Below are 19,676 nucleotides of genomic sequence, written 5' to 3'. Positions count from 1 at the left end.
ACAAGCTAGAATCTAAAATCTCTATATTATTCTGTTCGACCTCCTGTTCCAACTTTTTTAGTTAACGAAACGTCAAGGTTGTGCGCTGAACTCATTTGCAGATTAGGCATCATGCACCCAAAAAAAAAATTGAAATAAGATGTCCACATAAAAGTAATTAAAAGAATGAAAGGCATCCCACCAGCTTCCCAAAGCGGACCCTAATGGCCAAAAGGGCTTTAGAGGGAATAAGATGAGACCACAAGACGAGGATAAACATAACTGTGCCGAGGCAAAATCACACTAACATAAACCGATGAGTATACTCTCGGAGTAAATTTTCCCCTGCAGAAATCTCGTATCCAGCTCCAGGCCCACCTGAGTTTATTGCAAGAACAACAAATACAAATCCAGTGCAGCACATATAGGAAATAAAAAGAAAGAAAAGGAACAGATAAAGAGTCATATGTTGAAAAAATTAACAGCAAAATTCAGCTTCTTGCCGTAGGATATTGGCAATACATCCACCCAGTTTGTCTTTAAATTGCATAATTCCAAAACCCATAATGGTCAAATCAAATAAGATTCGAAGTAGTGGCCAGGTTAACCCCTTCTTTCAACCAGTCTGCATCACGATTGCCAGAGGATTTTAAAGAAGGTTGAAAAGGTTAAAGTTCATAGAGAATCCATTGACATGAAAGGATAAATCGGAGGAACCACATAAACTTAAGTCACACAAACAAATGCTGCGGAACATAAACTTTTGAGGAAAAAGAAACATAATATTAGTATATATTTACTTGCGCATTACAGATTTTACCATATTTGGAGCCGCCTTAACTTAACTCATAAGCAACTTTAATTCCTGTTTAACAATTACACAATCCTGCGAAACATAATATGAAAGGGCACAGGCTTAACAATAATCAAGGTTCCAGAGTGTCCTTCTGTACAGAATCCCCTCTTAACAGTATCCAAGTAAATTCTACAGGAAACGCTGTTGATTTGACCACTGCATAGTTAAATTCCCACGACAGTTTCAAGGGACATCCGTGGATGCAAACCCCAAGCTACAGGCTGATCATGAAATCATGCTCTTCACCATAATGTCATTGCTACAAGAATTTCCAACCCTCAAAAGGGCATGAGGAGAAGATTCCAATTACAGATACGAATTGCGAGTATTCATCAACAGGAATTGTTGAAGACAGATGAGAGCAAATATTGCCGAGGACGAGGGAGAAAAGGGAAAAGATACGAAATCTCTAGAGAGGAAACAACCATTTACATTCAACCTTCAAGACCTATATAGACCAAATCTTGATACTCAATGTAACATTGTAACTCAGGGGCAAAGAACACAAATAAGAAGAGTTTTTCTCAGGCTAAGATGGACCAGTAAATATGAAACCAGTGATTTTATAAAGAACCCTGATTGAATACTTCTTTTTCTTTTTCAAAATTTTAAAAAAAACCGTCAAAAATCAACAAATACTGTGCAACTTCCCACTAGATAAGAATGAAACATCTGTCCCCCACACCCTAATACTGAAGAAGAGTTCTTTCCGCTTAAAGCATGCTTCGTAGAATCAAGGTTGTTAAATTACCAAAATACGACAATTTGTATTCATTTCTGAACGATCCTTACTAACCCCGCCCCTCCACAATAACCATTACACTGTTAACCAATATGCTACCAAGTTGCATATCCCAAGAGACCAAAAGAAAGGGGGCAAATAGAGAAAAAAGAGAAGGAAAAGAACAAAATAAAAAGGTACATGAAGAAAGCTCCAGGGGGGGAGTCATCTTCATGCAAGAGGAGGTTGCTACAGAAGGTCACCTGCAAGAGTTAAGAGTTTTAGGAGAAATTCATATAATGGGCGAATGCCATGCTGCCAAAGTTGATGCTGTAATGTGGTGCCTCAAATGCAATTGCACACAACTGCCGCAGAAATAGCTTTGTCATTTGAAAGCAAACAGTTAAATGTCAGCAAAAATTTTGCATATGGGACAAATACATTTTGGTAAGCAGTTCCCAAAGTGAGGAGAAACGAGAGTGACAATGGATCACCAAAAAAATTATGGAAAACACAATCAGGCAATAAAATGGGGAAAGGAAGATCTTTCACCCCCACAAGTGCCATTAAGAATGTAGCTAAAATCAAGCAGAAGAATCCATTATTCAAATTTAGTCAAATCGGAAAATAGTTGCTGCCTAGCCACTTTAAAATCACCTGCTCCACCAATACTTCTTTAGAACAAAAAACATTGGAGTCGAAATACACGTTATTGAAAAACACTAGAAGGAACATAAGTACTTGGATAGAAAGAAAAATACAGTTTTAAGACTCTGATCTTTAGGCAAACAGTACTTTTTGCTACCAATAGAAATCGTTGTTTGCCTATGTGCTTGAACTTCAGAAGAATCACCAGTCCAAAATAAAAGTTTGATGCATCTATGGAGGAATCTGCACAATGAATACATAGAACATCAAAAACCTTACTTTAACAGGAAAATATTTTTAGCAGAAAAAACGTGCAAACTGAAGATGAACCCCATACCTGGGATATATACATCTATCCAACCACAATTCTAGTGCAAGGTTTGTCATGAAATGGACAATTAAAATTTGATGAGTAGGAATTCAGTCAGGTGTTATAAAAGATGAGATTTTTCTTCACCACAAGCAGGGGCAAAAGGAGAAAAGTGAAAAATTACCCAAACACCCCAAAAGTTAACAAGGCAAGACACCTCATCAAAGCAAATACAAGATCAGACAAATACCAGAAGCAAAACCTACCATCCAATTAGACGGGAAATGTCCTACTGCTTTATTAAAGGGTATGATGTCAACAGAGGTGCAAGGAACCATGGAGAAATAAATATCAATGGCAACCCACCGTTGTGGAGAACTAAAAATCACAATATCCACAAGACAATCTCATCCTCCCAATACCTGCATAAGAGATCATGGAAAAACATATGCAGAGAGAGAGAGAGAGAGAGAGAGAGCTTCTAATATCTTTACCGATCAAAAAAAGGTCCTCAGTATCCGTCCATGTCCAACAAAGCCAAAAAAAATCAAGATACCCTTAATTGGAAAACTTTCGGAAACCCAAAATTAAACATAAATTAGGCTATACCATGTCGACGACTAACTTGACTAGACAAGCTTCCTTTAGTCCCATGACAAAATCATGACAGTTTCATTTATTGTCGCTTGCTAAATCTTCTTATATAGTCAATCACCTAAAAATCTACAATATTGTGACCACCATCAGAAAACACTCTTTAGCGTTGACAACAAAAGTACCATGTAAACGACAGACAGGATGATATAATAATAGACATTAGAATTTTATTGTAGGTCGTTAAATGTTAAACTGCTAGTTCGTTCGAAAACGAAACCAAAAGAGCAAGTGCCACCTTTGAAATGATTTTAAAATGCAACCAAAACGGCAAAGATTGGACAACAAACAGATATACATCCTACCTATACACACACAAATGTTAAATATTCATTGCTTACAGTGCAACATCATCTCTACTTTACACTATCGAATTAATAACAAATCACTCTCCAAATTGTCCATACTACAAAACAATGTGTCAAATGTTCTAATACCTCTTCTACAAAAGTTTCTCTTTCATAAACAACTGCCTAAAAGGAAAAATATATCTAATTGGCTTAAACTTACATCATTCATAATTAATCAGTGAATCCTACATTGTCCTTTTTGAATTTGCACTGGGTCTCAAGCAATGGATGTAGGTTTTCCCCGAGCGTTACCAGTGTGTCCAATTTTAAATTTCTCCCTGGAATCAACGACAAACACAAAGAAGGCTAACAAATTTCCAGTAATAATTAGCAGCCAAAGAATTTTTGTTCATTGCTTAAGCTTTTGTTTTCTTCAACTACACATGCCTACAATATTGAGCAATTTATTGCCTTCGATCCTAATAAGTTAAAAACTAAGTCCACAAATGAATGCCAATATTTGTATCACCAGTAAAAAAAAATAGAAAAAACCAAACCCATGAATGTAGGGGGAATATTTTTCACTTACCTAGTGACCGTGGCCCATGTATGGCGCACCACCTCCAGGCTGCGTCCTACCAGCACCACCTTGCCCCATTTGTGGGTTCTGATACCCACCCTGCATCACTTGCTGATTTCCGTAGCTGGCACCAGCCTGATTTCCATACCCACCAGGATTGTTCATCACTTGGGGTACTCCCTGGCTCATGGGTGCACCAAGTCCCCCAAGCAGGTTATTGAGCCCCAACCCAGCTCCCTGAGAAGCAAGAAGAGCAGTCAACGCCTGCCCAAGAGCCGGGCTCAATGCAGGCGCCGCTGCAACAGCAGGATTGAAACTCATGGAAGGTCGGGACGGAGCCATCAAGTGTCCGGGTCCAGCCCCACCACCAGTTGGATACTTATTCTTGTCTTTCCTCGAAGAGTAAGGATGGTACTGCTGGTGATGAGGATGATGATGTTGCTGCTGCTGCTGAAAATGCGGCTTACCCGGTTTAGGACCATCAATTGCCTTCTGGCAATGCAGAGTCACACCATCAAAGTTCTTGTGAGGCTCTTCCAGTGCTTTCTTTGCGCTCTCAACCGACTTATACACGAAAAGACAGAACCCTTTGGGCTTCCCAGTTTGCTTATCTAATCCCAAAGGCCCATCCTCAATCTCACCGAACTTCGAAAAGAACTCTACAAGCTTCTGAATATCAACCTCAGCAGACACATTACTCACGAAAATCTTTCGCTGGGTGTACTCGGAAACAGGCGGGGCCGTGGGGGGAGGAGCCGGGACCGGCCCAGCCGAGGCCAACTGGCACGACGTCACGCGATCCCCTATATTCTTCTGGGGCTGTTTGAGGGCCTTTCGGGCCCCACTCCGGTGCTTAAACAGAATAAAAGCATAACCCTTGGACTTACCAGAGACCTTATCGACCACAGCCTTGCAGTCCTCAATCTCTCCGTACTTCCCAAACACGCTGGTTAGGGTTTCGGCAGTGGTGTCCCAGCCGAGGCCGTGGACAAAGATCTTGCGGTGAGCGGGGTCCGCGTCAGCCAGCTTGTGGAGAAGCTCCATCAATTCGGGGTGCTTCGAAACAGCCTCCTTGACAAGAACCACCAGCTGCTCCTTCCCGAAAGGTTCTAGAATCTTCTCGACGGGCTCTTCTTCCAATTCCTCCTCCTCCTCCTCCTCCTTCTCTTCCTTCTCTCCCTTGACGCCGCCATTGGCATCCTGTTCCGTCTTTATTGCTTCGCCGGCGGCTTCTAGGGCTTCTTCTTGTTCTCCTCCGTTGTCGTTGTCCTCCATGTTTTCCGCGGGATCCTCTTCTTCTTGTTCCAATTCGTGCTCTTCTTCAATGGTCTGTTGTTGTTGTTGTTCCGGTTCGGCTTCGATCTGTTCTTCTTGTACTTGTTCTTCCGGTTCAGCTTCGACCTCCTCCAGAGGCGGAGGCTGGATTTCGATTGGAGGTGCGGCGGAGGGTTCGGGCTCGGAAGGGCGGGCCTTTCGCTTCTTACCCGCCATGAGCAGAGATGATGTTGACGATTGGGGTTTCGGATTAGGAATTAGGGTTTTTTTTCTTGCTTTCCTTCGCTACTGAAAGAGTAGATCAATGAGCCTGCGGCTGGTGTTGTTATCTTGGTTTTGTGGGGGGTAAATTTCGGTGACACCACTGAGGTTTGCAACTAAGACATTAGTACCCACAAGGTACTGGAAATTACATGGTCGACCCAACGTTTATATTCGCGTTACACTAATAACCCAAAAGTTCCAATTAGATTCTTTATCGTCCGTACGACTTTTTGGGGTTTTTTTTTTTTTTTGTTCTTTTTTTTTTTTTTTTTGTATTCTGTTAATTTGTATCAAACTTTTTATGAATTATTGATTTGTTTCGTGTTTTGTCAAATGAAATCATAAAAGTAAATAATTATTCCTTTTAGCCAATATTTTTGAGAAATATCGAAAAAAACAGGTTTTTGAGGCTTCTTATTGGATGTTTCAAAAAAAAAAAAAAGAGTGATTTTGCCATTCCCCTTTTTCGTTAATGTCACTCCCTTTTTGTGAGAGAAGTGGAGTGACAAAATTAATTTCCAAAAAAAATGGTTAAAAGTCATAATTTTTTTACTTTTTTGAAAATTCACAAAAGTTTGACACAAAACTACGAAACGCGAAAAAAATAATGAAGACTAAAACAGTCTAAAAAACCAAGAGAAACAAGGTGCACACTTTGTAGACAAATAACCTCAAAAATTGTAAGGAGCTCTTAACTCAGTTGGCATCACCCATCGTCTTCCTTAGTGGAGGCCTCGGTTTGAGCCCCATGGGAGGCGGTTGGTTGGAGTTCAGGGCTATAGACTGCCTCTAATCCTCATGTAGTCCAACTTACTAATAACTCTTTGCTAACTCTCGTTAATGTATACCCCAATATCAGATGAGCCAACTATAGGGCTAAAATCGAGCCCAAACTTAGCCATCAACCAATCGGCTCGAGCAACCTTTGGGCTAAAATTTCGCTAATACAGTAGTAGTTGTTTGGGAAAATGACGGCTAAGGATGTGTTTGATAATTAATACCCTCCAAGGACATTTTCAGCATTAACAATATTCTCAGCATGTTCTTGACAGATATTAATTATCAAAACACGTTCTGGACCGTCATTTTCCCTAGTTGTTTTTGTGTCCCAAGTTATCCAGCGGGTAATGCCAAAGTAGGAAAATTAATTCATCATTGCACTTGTAGGTCATACGAAGCCTCCTCGCCACCCCACATCTTATGTGGAGCCCAAGCCTTATCACATGATTCGCATGCGGGTGTGGTATGAGCGCGAGTGAAAAAATGTCTTTAAAACACATTTCGAATTACTAAAATTCGCTAGAGTTAGCATTGAGAGTGTGAGCGTAGTATAAAAATTGAAAGCGAAACACAAAATATTTTGAAGGACTGTGATTGAGAGCCCAATACTAGTGTGAGAGCCCATAAGTGGGCACAGTCTCACATCAAGGAAAAAAATGAAAGATTACATGGTATATAAGACATGACCCACTAGCTACTATTAACCTCGAGGTTAATCTTTTGAGTAACATATTTCGGCTTAGAGTTAAGTAGGTCAGTTGTATCGGATTGTTACAACTAGTCCATTTTGATTGAGGGATTTCACAAGACCAGCCATGTCACTCATTGTGACTGAATATTTCGAATAAGAAATGGAGAGTTGATTTTTTCTTACAACGAATGTTCGGGTCAGCGACTTCTAGGATCTTGAAGATAACGACCGCCATAACCTCCAATGGCCGTAAAGTTCGGGATGGTTAGCCTCCGTGGGATGTAAACATGCAACCTCATGGTCAAATGGCCCGTTCAGCTAAATAAATTAACTGGTTTATTTTTTTTGTCTTTATTCAAATATTTTTCGTATTTGTTAGTTTTTGATCAAATTTTTGGGGATTATTGCATCGTCATAACGAGAAGAATATAAAAAGTAAAAAATTATTATCGAAACCTAATTTTTTTAATAAGGACAAAAATAAGCCAATAAGTCAATTTTTTCGTATTTATTCAAAAAAATGGATTTCGATCATAATTTTTACTTTTTAGATTCTTCTCGTCGTGATGATGTAATAATTTTCAAAAAATTGACGAAAAACTAACAAATACAAAAAAAAATTGAATAAAAATAAATAAATCAATTGGCTCATTTAGCCGAACGGGGGTTAATTACTTAATGATTTCTTATGCCCACCCTGCCCCCTCGAGGTTTAAAAGTTGAAAATTTTGATTGGCTCTTTTCATATCCCACCAATGATTACAATATTTTTCGGCTGCTAATTTTGCCACTCTTTTTTTTGTTAACGTCACTACTCTACAAGTGTATTTTTGGTGTAAAAATACACTTGCAAATGAGTGACATTAACAAAAAAGGAAGTGGCAAAATCATTTCCTATTTTCCCGACAAATTTTGGTGAGAAGTGGGTCCATTTTCATATCTCACTATCCAAATGATTGAAAATAAATGGCTCCATATGAATCTAACAGGTGAGTCAAAATAATAGTAATAGAATTTTCAGTGTGTACAGAGTACCGCCACGTCGTGTTTTAGGTTTCTTCAACACTACAATATGCAATAATTGTAAAACCACGCACAGACTTGTTCCTTTGTGGGTTTTTGAATTTGAATTTGGAATTTTGGATTTGAATTTATAATGATTAGGGTAGGGAGATAGCGGTCATGATTGAGGAGATATATGATTGGAGATAGGAGTAATAAATGAATTTTGGAATTGGATAATAATTTAGTCCAAATTCTAAAAACCCAACCGAACAAGCCCAAAGTCACAAACACTTGCACAAATTGTCTCACATCACATGTGGGCCTCCACACACATTGAACATGTGTAGTGTGTGTGAACTCACAAGTGATGTGAGTGAGTTTGTGTAAATGTATGTATGTGTTGTAGCAAGACTCGTACACTACGGTTGCTTTAGATTCCTAGAAATAACCATTTTTCTCTGTGCACGATTTCCAAAAAAATTCTCTCCAATTATCATTAGTGTGCACGATTTCCAAAAAAATTCTCTCCAATTATCATTAGTCGTATTTCTCTATCTATTCTTCTCTCACTTGTTACTCCCAGGATACCATCACAATCCAAACTGAACAAAGGTGCCCCACACCAATTCGTAGCGTGGCCTGGACATCACCTGGGACATCACGTGGCAGGGAACTAAAATAATAATTTTTTTTCTTTCTAGATAATCTCTGAGATAAAAGCACGTGAGAGTGATGATGCAAACACGTCCTCTCATCCTTATCCTTTTCCTTTTCCTTTGAGGGCTGCTTCCCCCCCCCCTTCCCCCACGCCCCGGCCCCACACCCCATTTTCCATATTACCCCCTCCCTTCCCCCCCGTTCTCCTGCTGCTCCTCCCTCCGCCTATTTATTTATTTTTTTCCTTCCTTCTTCTCCTGCTTCCTCCCTCCATCCATTTATTTTTCTTTTCTTTTTCTTTTTCTCTTTTTATTTTCTTTTTTTTTTCGGCTGGATTTTTTTTTCATTTTTTTTCTCTTTATTTCCTTTTATTTTCTTCCACTTTGAATATTTTTTTTATTTTTCAATTATTTTCTTTATTTGTTACTTTTCCCATTTACCTCCCTTCTTATTTTTTTTTGATTAACTCAAATTCTATTTTCAATTAAGATTACAATTAGTGTTTGGGAACTAATTACGAAATGTATTTTGCAAACGACATACTAATTCAAAATACAAATGTTATGTTTAGGATTACTTTTTTTTAACTATAGTACAATTTAATAAATTTGTTAACCATTATTTAACATAAATCCTCTTAACTGATTCAGTAGTATGTTGCTTCAAATCACGTCTCTACTCCATAGGATTGCAAATGGCTAGTTTCTATTTTTTTTATAACTAAAACGGAAACGTTTTAGGAGCTTCGTAGGGACTACTGTGCTAATGAGGGCAGTTGAGCCCCCGGGTCCTCCTACTTTTTAATTTATTTTTTTATTTAATTACTTATACTTTATTTATTTAATTTCTATAAATACACCATTTGTATATTTAAAAATATAATTCAAGAATTAAGTGCTTTAATTTTCAATTCAGTTAAATCAGAGCAAATATCGTTTTTTTTATTATTTTATTTTAAATGGTCATAATGAATTTTTTGATTTAAAGCCTTTCAACAAATACCCTAAGACCCATTATTTAGTTTCAAAACTCTCTTAGGGTGTCCATTGAAAGGCCTTGGAGCCAAAAATTTATTAGGACCATTTAGGATGAAATGATCAGAAAAATAACAACTTTGCATCGGTTCAAACGGATTGAAAATTGAAACACTTATTTTAGTAACTATATTTTTAAATCTATAAAGGACAAAAAAATAAAAATAAAACAGTCGGATAAACATGATCAATTGAAACACTTTTTTTTTCTCTCAATTACTTTACAAAGCCTAGAATTAGACTTGAACCTATTATTAAAGAGAAAAAAAAATTCAAATTGGAAAGAAAGAAAAGGAAATAAAATGAAAAAAAAAACGAAACTGAAAATAAAATGAAAAAAAAAAAAACGAAACTGAAACCGAAAAGAAAAAGAAAAAAAAACAGAAGAACCAAACGGTAAAAAAAGAAAGAAAGAAAAGGGAGAGAGAGAGAGAGAGAGAGAGAGAGAGAGAGAGAGGGGCGGGGTAGAATGGGAAAAGGGAGGTGGGGCCGGGGTGGGGGTGGGGATTAGCAATTTATACTTTTCCTTTATGGCAAGATTGATCTTTTCTTTCTTTCTTTCTTTCACTTCAGACTTTCTCCCCCGAATGTAAACTCCATTCTTCTTCAACAATCAACCCTCTTCTCACTCCACCTGCCACAACCTGCATTCTCTCTCTCTCTCTCTCTCTCTCTCTCTCTCTCTCCGCCTTGTCTCTCTTTAATGTAAGTACGTTGTTCGATCTTGAAAAAGTACAGTTGTGGTTGGTTATTGGCCTTCCGGTCAAATTGGATGGGCAATGCAAACGGAAGAGAAGACGCAGCCAATGACGGGACCCCAATGAACGATCCCTCCGCGGCAAAGTCCAACGGTGATTTAATGGCTAACTCGCCGGCCCAGGGTGGCTCTGGACTCTCTCGATCCCCTCTCTTGTTCGCTCCTCAGGTTTCCCTTCTTCCATTTTTGTGCACCTATTTCAACACACACGTACATGTGTGTATATGTTTGGGTTTTTGTTCTTCTCAGTTTTCCGTCATTTTACAACGTCAATTGCTTATGCAAATGACTGAAAATTTCATTGCCGAGTTTTGTTTTTTTGGACAATTGGCATAATTCGTGTGTGCGTGATCGCAAAAGCATCTGTGAAACACATCACAACCTATTAAAATTCGCTGAGAGGGAGAATTATGAGCGTGAGCGCAAGATTTAGAGCAGGAGTGCATGGTATTTTGAAGGATTATGTGACTAAGGTTGAATCACGCTATCAATTGATTATGATTATCTATCTTTTTTGCTGGGTACTTATTAAAAAACAAGATTTTTTGGTGGGTAGAGATCGTAAAATGATCTGATTGGCTACTAATGAAGACTGCCAGCTGTTGCAAATGGTTATTTTCTCCTTTTTAAAAAAAATAAATAAAAGTGTTCTATTAGTCTCTATTGGGACCACTAGCATGAGATAAGGTTAGGACTCTCGTTTTTTTTCAAAGTAGTACAATTTTCATGACTGTACGATTTTGTCTCCTTTTACTAGCACCTGCATCACATGTGTTGTTTTAGTAAAATTTTGTCCTACTTTTTATGCCACAGTGATAATGAAACGACAAAAATAAGATCTTACAAACATACAAATTGAACAAAACATGAAAAATGGATGAGAAATGATTAAGGCTAACATTTGACATTATATATTGCTAGGTACACAAGAAATATACTCCGAAAAGGTAAATCTTATTGATTCACTTGTTGAATTTGTACTGTGATTTGCCTTTTCGGGATTTACTTTTTGGGTACTTAGAATTATCGTGACATGACACGGGACTTTGTAATCTTTGGGACATCTATCTACTAGGAACACGGTCCAAATCCTATTGAGCCAGCACTATAACCAATGGGCTTATATCCAATCGGCCTGGCAAACCAAACAAAAATTTGTACTATCTCAAATATGATGACTCAAAACTCAAAAAGATGCATGGAAAGACTCTCATCAAGATTCAATTTTGAAAATCAATGACAAAAAGAGATCTATGTACAAAAAATCATGACTATTCCGAATAGTCATGAAAGGATGGGACACTATTGTTCATTTGAACAGGTGTCAACAAGAAAGAGAAGATTATAGCTTCAAGAGCTTCCTCTTCCGTCTTTTCCTAAAGGCTATCACACACCAACACGGGTACAACAATACGACACTATATGTTAAAATGATTATTAATATTGTATCATAAGTACCTTTTAAAGAAAATAAAAGTTAGCAACAAAGGCAAGTGTACTTCATTGGATCTAGGATTCTAGATAAATATGGAATTTCTAGTGTTCATCTACCTCCTTTGGCATGACCTTATCCATTTCTCAAGGTTTAAGTAAATATGCCTCAAGTACGAACTGGTATCCATGTGCTCATTCAAATTCATTAGTCCTTGACAGCGACTGCAAAAGCATGTAGAATTGCATCATCACCAGTGATAACTTGTATGACAGGCTTGTTATCAGACTCGACGATGACTCTCCTGAGCCCATCTTCTTTGGCTAAATTCAAAGCACTTCTTAGGCATAGCTAAGCTCACCTAAAGAAACACATATGCCTCCAGCTTTCTTGATGTTCTCTCAGCTTTCCCCCATACTGTGGAAACGACCTTTTGTCCAAGGCAGCATGAGTTTTGGTTTTAACAAACCTAGACTGATAGACCTACAAAATTACATTTGCATAACCAGTCCTAGTTGGGGAATGATGGAAGTTGGAAACATAGATGTGCAGTGTGCTAACTGTCTTGAGCTTCTAAATCGCATTTTGGCCATCATAGAGTCTAGACTTCAGCACCCTTTTTTGCTGAATTGGAACAGAATTCATAGCATCAATCGGATGCCAGCTTAAAAGTTTCCGAAGTCTTACCATGACCCTGAGATGAATCCACCAATTTGCAAATAACTGCAATTATATTCTGTGATGTATAGTTCAGAAGGGAGAATTCCCAAGTCCTAGAAGTAGTGGGACACCGCCAGATCGAATGCTCCTAGATTCGTCTTCAAGACCAGTCACAAAGCATATGGGATCTTTGCCCATTGCTCTTTGAATAAGGTAAATGTTGACAACGAGCACTCCACTGGCACACCCACAGTTTTCGAAACGTTAATTGGAATTTTGAGACCCCAAATAAGTTCCCAGCTTCCTGACTGGCTCTTCGAGTCAATGTGACCATCCTCCCTCTCCAATTTTGGGCTTTGTAGTAAGTTAGTATTCTAACCTTCTTAGCTATTTGGTATGCATAATTAAAGCCGGACCGTCTATTCATTTAGGTTGGGAAGCCCTCAATCACCAACTTCCACCTCATATGTAATGAAGGGAGCAATAACCTCTTGTGAAGAACATGGATTAAACCACAAAAATTTTCTGGACCACATTGGATTGTGGTCTTAAGAAACAACTCTAAAGGAGGCACAATTCTGTCTATTCATTTAGGTTGGGAAGCCCTCAATCACCAACTACCACCTCATATGTAATGAAGGGAGCAATAACCTCTTGTGAAACACACAATGCACAAGTTGAATGTTGCCCTATCTGGATTAAACCAAACATTTTCTGGACCACAATGGATTGTGGTCTCAGCAACAACTCCAAAGGAGGCACAATCAGGCACCCATGGGTCCTCTCAAATTCAAATACCCTGACCATTACCCTAATCAATGTTATGCCTCTTTCCATCTCTTTCCTGCCTTAAAGATTACCCCATCACCCGATTATGCACTACTTCCAGACTTTAGCCTGCCAGAAGGAGGAATTAGCAAATTCCTACCTAAAGGAATGACTTTTAACAATCTTGGACACTCATCTCACCAATCTCCATCCTTGGTTAGCCAAGAATGCAAGGTTCATAGCTTGAAATCCCTCATAGCTTTCCATCATCTCCTGTACATATGCCCGACTCTGACCAGGGAATCCAGAGAATTTACCTCTCCACTTTTTTACTCTGCCACCAAAAATTGCCATGACTGAGTTCCACACTTTACAAATTGTCTGAAATTGGGCAAAGACATACCTTCTGCACTTGGAAATGGATCTATTATGCATATCCGCATTTGCCATTTGGTGATGGTTCATGCTGTTACTCTCCTCTATGCAACTTGACTGTCATTTTGGGCGTTCTCAACAGCAAAAATGATAAATTGTGCTTAAGGCAATATGGTCCAATTATTTAAGTTTTCTCATTATGATGATTCTTGGAGAGACTTGTGGGTATTTGAGAGATTCCTGACAATCCTAGTAATGTCAAAATTTGAGAATATATTGGTATGTAAGTTTGACACATGATACTCCTAGGTACTTGTTAGTATGTAAATTTGACATTCTGGGGTGCACATTGGCGGGTACTACTAGGGATGATACTTGTCCGGTTTCGACCGGTTTTGGCGTATTTTTCGGTCAAAACCGGTTTTCCGGTTTGAGATTTTTAGAAACCGGAACCGGTTGAGATAATATGGTCCGGTTTATCTTGTTTTCATTCATGGGCCATATCTTGGGTCCAACACATAAAAAAATCCACAATTCAACCCACAAAATATCAACCAAAAACTCATAATTCAACCCCTTTTTTTCGGCCCAACAACAAATGATCAATTTTGAGCCCAATACATAAAAAATACCTCCATAAAAACAGTTTATATATATATATATATATATATATATATATATATATTCCCCTCCCCTATGTTTATATATATATATATAGAGAGAGAGAGAGGAATTTTCAAGTGAGGGATCCCTCATTTTATTAAAATGAGGGACTTTCATTTCCCGATCAAATTTTGAAAATCCGAACCGTTCAATGTATGCAGAACGTAATTTTAAGGGTCCCCGCGAGAAATCAGCAAAAAAAAGACCGGGAAGGACGTTATCCGAGCAGTTTTTTTTGAACCATTCAATGAAAACTGCTCGGATGAAGCCCTTCCCGGTCATTTTTTTTGCTGATTTCTCACGGGGACCCTTAAAATCACGTTCTGATCACTTTGAGCGGCTCGGATCATCGAAATTCAATCGGGAAGGGGAGTCCCGCATTTTAATAAAATGAGGGATCCCTCACCGGAACCTAACTCTATATATATATATATATATATATATATATATATGTATATATTATACATATATAACCGGTCCGGTTTCGACCGGTCTTTAAAACACATAAACCGGATCGAAATTATTTTTCTGGTTTATAAAATTTTATAAACCGGAACCGGATTGAAATTATTCGACCAGTTTGAAAAATTCGGTCCGATCCGGTTTTTCCAGTTTCGATCGATTTTCCGGTCTCGGCTAACAGCCCTAGCGGGTAGTGTTCCTTACGCCTTGTTTCTATTCCTATGCATGCATGTAAATGTAATTGGGTACCAGCGAGAACATTGAGACTTTAGTTTCTTTCTTATGTAAGAGCTAAAGTTGGCAAAGATTGAACTGGTCCCCTTCACGTGGGAAACTTCAATCGTATAGCTTGGGCTAGAAGGTTAAGCGCCTTGATTCGCCACCCCGAGAAGTGAGTTGTCCTCTTCTTTGCAATTGTACTAGTTGAGGGACACATCAAAGCAAATTCATGTATTGCCCATGTGAATTCACCATTTTAAGGATGCTCTAATCTTTGGGTGAGTGGCAGTTGTCCAATTGGTGACACGAGTGTGGCACACAGTAATGCACTTTTGGAAAATTATGTTATATGTTACGGAAGGTTGTAATGGACAAATACTCAAACATGGAGCCATTCTAGCGAACCTCTGTTTTGCTTTAAATGAATTGTACTGGATTGACTCGGAAACATATGTTGGTTCGTCTTGGGGTTAAGCTATGCCCTTCAATTGAGATTACCAATCTCTCTCTCTCTCTCTCTCTCTCTCTCTCTCTCTCTCTCTCTCTCTCTCTCTCTCTCTCATCACCAATGAGGATGAACTCTTGTGAAAGGTTGATACAAAAGTGTATCCTGCCGGCACTTAAGATCTTTCAACTCTTCAACCTATGGGTATGTACACCTTTAGCCCGAATTGCGAGTGACAAGTATGAAACTGAGTAGTTGACCGAAAATTCAAAGGGTTTACCGCAGTACAGGTTGGTCAACAAACTGAACAGAACAATCGAGTTTAGGGGACTAAGGACATGACATAATGTTGGTCAGCCAAGGTTTTTTCTGGTTGCCCAAAAAACACTCAAGAATTTTAGAGCTCAGGCCTTTACAATGATGAATTAAGCCTTTGCTGGATGATCAGGCAAATGTTGATACTAAAAACTCTCTTTGACGCGTCTCCAAGGTCAATCGTGAATTAGCCGCTTTCTAGAATTTCACATTCAATATCTAGTTTCTCTCGCATCTAAAACCGTATTGAGGCAGAGGATAAAGCAAAGAGGAAACCGCATTTAGTTGATATGTCTAAATTCGTTTAGCGTGCTCTTTGGGTCGACCTAATCAAAGTTGTGAATTTATGCATGATTTAAACAGTTACGATCTGGCCTTGATAATACCACGAGAGCTCTTTATCTTTATGCTGTTTGCAACTTTCAAACATGCATACATTGTGCAACTTGGATGCAGTCGAGTTTTGAACTACCTTTCAGGCTTTCACTACTAATTTCAAATCTGTTTTATTGACAAACATGGGATTTGGATCCCAGGTAAGATCAGTTCACGACTATGGGATCCTTTTCTACCAGATAGGAAGGGTAGTTGCTCAAATGCATGTTTAAGTAATGGCCCCATATATCCTATATCACTCCAATATTTGAATTGAAATTGGGACATTGTTGCAAGTTCTTCCCCCATGAGTCAGATAAATTCATATCTGATAGAGATTGACAACATGATCTTTCAAAATTTACTATTTGTCCCTCCGGGTAGAGGTGTTCCAGAAATGTCTGCGATCTTTGGAATCTTGTTTACATAAAAACAGGACCCTTGCAGAATCGATTAGTCAATAACCAGATAAAAGCTGCAATTCCCAATTTGTTTGGTTTTCCAAATGATAGACCACATGTTTTTGGTGCATATTTTAGGTTCCCGTAGCTCCTCTGCAAAGGAATGAGGGCCCTCCCGTTGTTAATCAGATGTGGCAGAATGAACCTCATGGTGCTGTTGATCTTCCTCTTGAGCGAGGAATACCTACTTTGATAACATGGAGCTATGGTGGTAATGATGTTGCCGTGGAAGGATCTTGGGATAACTGGGCTTCACGGTGAGCGTTGGTCTTTTTTACATTATAATCAAGTACACCATAGGCAGATAACGCTTTGCATATGCATGACACACAATTGGCTGATAGCATCGTACATCGTGAAATGAGGTATGGGTGTATGGCTCATGTAATTGCATCTACTAACAGGAAATTGCTACAAAGATCTGGCAAGGATCACTCCATTCTTCTGGTCCTCCCAGCGGGCATATACCATTACAAGTTCATCGTGGATGGCGATGGGAGATATATTCCAGATCTTCCCTTTGTAGCTGATGAGATGGGTCATGTTTGCAATCTTCTTGATGTGCATGTAAGTAGGTCTATAACCTCATCACCGTTCCCGAAGTCATAGTGAAATGGTTGACTGGCATGCAACATCAATTATGAAAAATTTACTGGGGTGGATACATAAATACAGCCCCTTTTTTTTTTTTTTGTTAGCCGTAGAATAGTATGCATAAGTATCTTTATAAAAATGTGTCCCCAGACATTATGTCCTCCATTTTTGTTTAAATGTATGTGTCGGAGTGTTGGTGTCGTGTCCATGTCGGGTTGCATGTCCGTGCCAGTGCTACATAGACCTAGAACACCAAACTGCAGTCGCCATTTGCCTGATTATTGTTACGGTTTGTAATCTCTTACAGGATTATGTGCCAGAGAACTTTGAAAGTATTGTTGAGTTGGAGGCTCCACCATCACCAGAATCCAGCTACAGTCAAGATTTGCCGAGGGAGGAGGATTTTGCTAAGGACCCAGTGGTAGTTCCATCCCAGCTAAATCTAACAGTACTAGGAATGCAAAATCCAGAATTGTCGTCTCTGTCAAGGCCCCCACATGTTGTGCTTAACCACGTGTACCTAGAGAGAGGATGGGCATCTCAGTCTGTGGTTGCTCTTGGTTTAACCCACAGGTTTGAATCCAAGTACGTAACTGTTGTTCTCTATAAGCCCCTCAGAAGGTGAACCAACCTTTTGTCTCTGCGCTTAACTCTGGAGAACCAGAGGAAAAATGTTGTGGCTTTCACGAATACTGTAAATAGAACTGACACTTCTTTTCTTTTTCTGCCTATGTTTGTTGTGGGACTGTACATTTTTGTGTTGTGTAGTTTTCATTGCATTTTTGTGTTGTGTAGTTTTCATTGCATTTTTAGCTTTTAGAGGTCTTCTGTTGCATGTGTATGTACTTTGTGAAATGAACTCAACAGAGAAGAGGGAAGGTATTCTCAATCCTCCCTCTTCGCTCGGGCTCTCAATTATCACTTTGGCGACAATTTGAGATATTTTTTAAAGAGGCCTTCATGCTTTGACTTGAGATGTTACCAATATGGCCAAATGACTTTAACGTAATGGGACAGGTCCATAAGTAGAGGGTGTTTGGGGGAGGATTTGAAAGGTAGTTTTAAATGTGCACATAAATTGAGGTGGGTCTCTAAGCATGTCCTCTTTGATATCTTTTGGCTTTAATTTGGGGGAATGGTTCCGCAACAAAACGTCCATTTAGCTCGTTTTGTGCATATGGACGTTTTTCCAAGATTTATGTCATCTAAATACATCCATATGTCAGCTAAATGCATCCATTTAGCTTGTTTTGTGCATATGACATTTTTGTCTCCATTGTTGCAAATGGAAAAGTGTCCATTTAGCTCGTTTTGTGCATATGGAAGTTTTGACATAAATCTTATAAAAACGAGCACCGTTTTTTTGGCCCAATAAATCTTAGATGCATCAAAGCGGTGCTCATTTTTCCAAGATTTATGTCATCTAAGTATATCCTTAAACTACTTACGTACGAAACTAACAAAATCAAAACAATGGAGACTAAAATGTCACCAAAGCACCTGCTTCAAGAGTCATTTCTGCATTTCGAATTCATTGTTGTTGCAAATCATTGTTTGAAATTGGATTATTTTTCTCTTTCATACAAAAAATAAATATGGAAAATGCTTTTCACATGGCATTGCCCAACACTACGCACACACATAATATAGGAGATTCCTCACACCTACATTTAGATCGAAACTTAAGTCTCTTAACACTCTGAAAGACAAAAGAATAGGTTTAGCTGCACCAAATAACGATGGAGACAAAATTCAAGTACTCACCCCACGATCGCTTCGTGGGGAAATCGGATTATTGACTACATGACTCTGAACTGGAAATGTTGGAGATGAAATGCGCAAGGCTGCGTTCTCTTGGACTTAACTTAAATTTGAAAATTGTATTTATTTGAATTTTTTTTCATATTTGTTAGTTTTGCGTCAAACTTTTGTGGGTTATTGATTCGTCTCGACGAGAGGATTCGGAAAAGTATTTTTTTCTTACTTTTATCCAAGTATTTTGAGAAATAATTTGCTATGTTTGATTTTGGTTTTTTAAATTTTTTTTGAAAAATAGTAGGGGTAATAAGTGGAGAGAGAAATGTTAGAAGTAGGGGGAATTTTTTGAAAAATTCTTTTTGAATTGTAAAGTGAACAAGGCAATTTTTTAAAAGTGTCAAAATTTAACTTTTCTGATTTCTCTCGTAAAGACGAATCAATAATCTACAAAAATTTGGCGCAAAACTAACAAATGAGAATTTTTTTTAAATAATGATAAAATTTTCAGATTTAAGTTAAGTTTAAGAGAATGCAGCCTAAATGTGTGAAATTTGGATGACCAAAGGACACTTATAAATACACACACAAACCCAAAAGGACACTTATAAATGCCTCGTTTAGTAACGTTGATGTATTTAAGCTGATGTT

General features: G+C 38.5%; 2 protein-coding genes and 1 long non-coding RNA gene across 7 annotated transcripts; 2 read left to right on the top strand and 1 right to left on the bottom strand.

The window, feature by feature from the left end:
* Positions 1-586: 586 nt before the first annotated feature.
* LOC131312499 (UBP1-associated protein 2A-like) lies at positions 587-5,672 on the bottom strand. Of its 5 annotated transcripts, XR_009195885.1 has the most exons (3): positions 4,048-5,672; positions 2,781-2,936; positions 2,136-2,447 (listed from the first exon to the last, which is right to left on the bottom strand). XR_009195885.1 is itself a non-coding variant. In XM_058340291.1 (2 exons), the coding sequence occupies exon 1, from the start codon at positions 5,527-5,529 to the stop codon at positions 4,048-4,050; it is 1,482 nt and encodes a 493-aa protein (XP_058196274.1). In that variant the 5' UTR covers positions 5,530-5,672; the 3' UTR covers positions 587-604. The 5 variants fall into 5 exon arrangements, 4 of the variants coding, with proteins under 4 accessions (XP_058196274.1, XP_058196271.1, XP_058196272.1 ...); XM_058340291.1 differs by lacking the exons at positions 2,136-2,447; positions 2,781-2,936 and adding an exon at positions 587-604; XM_058340288.1 differs by lacking the exon at positions 2,781-2,936.
* Positions 5,673-10,290: 4,618 nt separating this feature from the next.
* On the top strand, positions 10,291-18,246 carry LOC131312500 (SNF1-related protein kinase regulatory subunit beta-1). The gene is made up of 4 exons (XM_058340292.1): positions 10,291-10,669; positions 16,755-16,933; positions 17,081-17,243; positions 17,578-18,246. The coding sequence occupies exons 1-4, from the start codon at positions 10,517-10,519 to the stop codon at positions 17,893-17,895; spliced, it is 813 nt and encodes a 270-aa protein (XP_058196275.1). The 5' UTR covers positions 10,291-10,516; the 3' UTR covers positions 17,896-18,246.
* Positions 10,676-13,331, top strand: LOC131312501 (uncharacterized). Its single transcript, XR_009195886.1, has 2 exons — positions 10,676-13,024; positions 13,188-13,331. It is a non-coding gene; the product is annotated as an uncharacterized LOC131312501 (long non-coding RNA).
* Positions 18,247-19,676: the final 1,430 nt, after the last annotated feature.

Source organism: Rhododendron vialii, chromosome 13a (assembly GCF_030253575.1).
Source record: "Rhododendron vialii isolate Sample 1 chromosome 13a, ASM3025357v1".
Lineage (NCBI taxonomy): Eukaryota > Viridiplantae > Streptophyta > Magnoliopsida > Ericales > Ericaceae > Rhododendron > Rhododendron vialii.
This window is presented reverse-complemented; position numbering and strand designations above follow the sequence as displayed.

Coding starts and splice junctions, on each gene's coding strand:
- LOC131312499 (XM_058340291.1), bottom strand. CDS start 5,529: ATGGCGGGTAAGAAGCGAAAGGCCCGCCCTTCCGAGCCCGAACCCTCC.
- LOC131312500 (XM_058340292.1), top strand. CDS start 10,517: ATGGGCAATGCAAACGGAAGAGAAGACGCAGCCAATGACGGGACCCCA. Junction 10,670..16,754: donor CTCTCTTGTTCGCTCCTCAG/GTTTCCCTTCTT, acceptor TGCATATTTTAG/GTTCCCGTAGCTCCTCTGCA. Junction 16,934..17,080: donor TGGGATAACTGGGCTTCACG/GTGAGCGTTGGT, acceptor ATCTACTAACAG/GAAATTGCTACAAAGATCTG.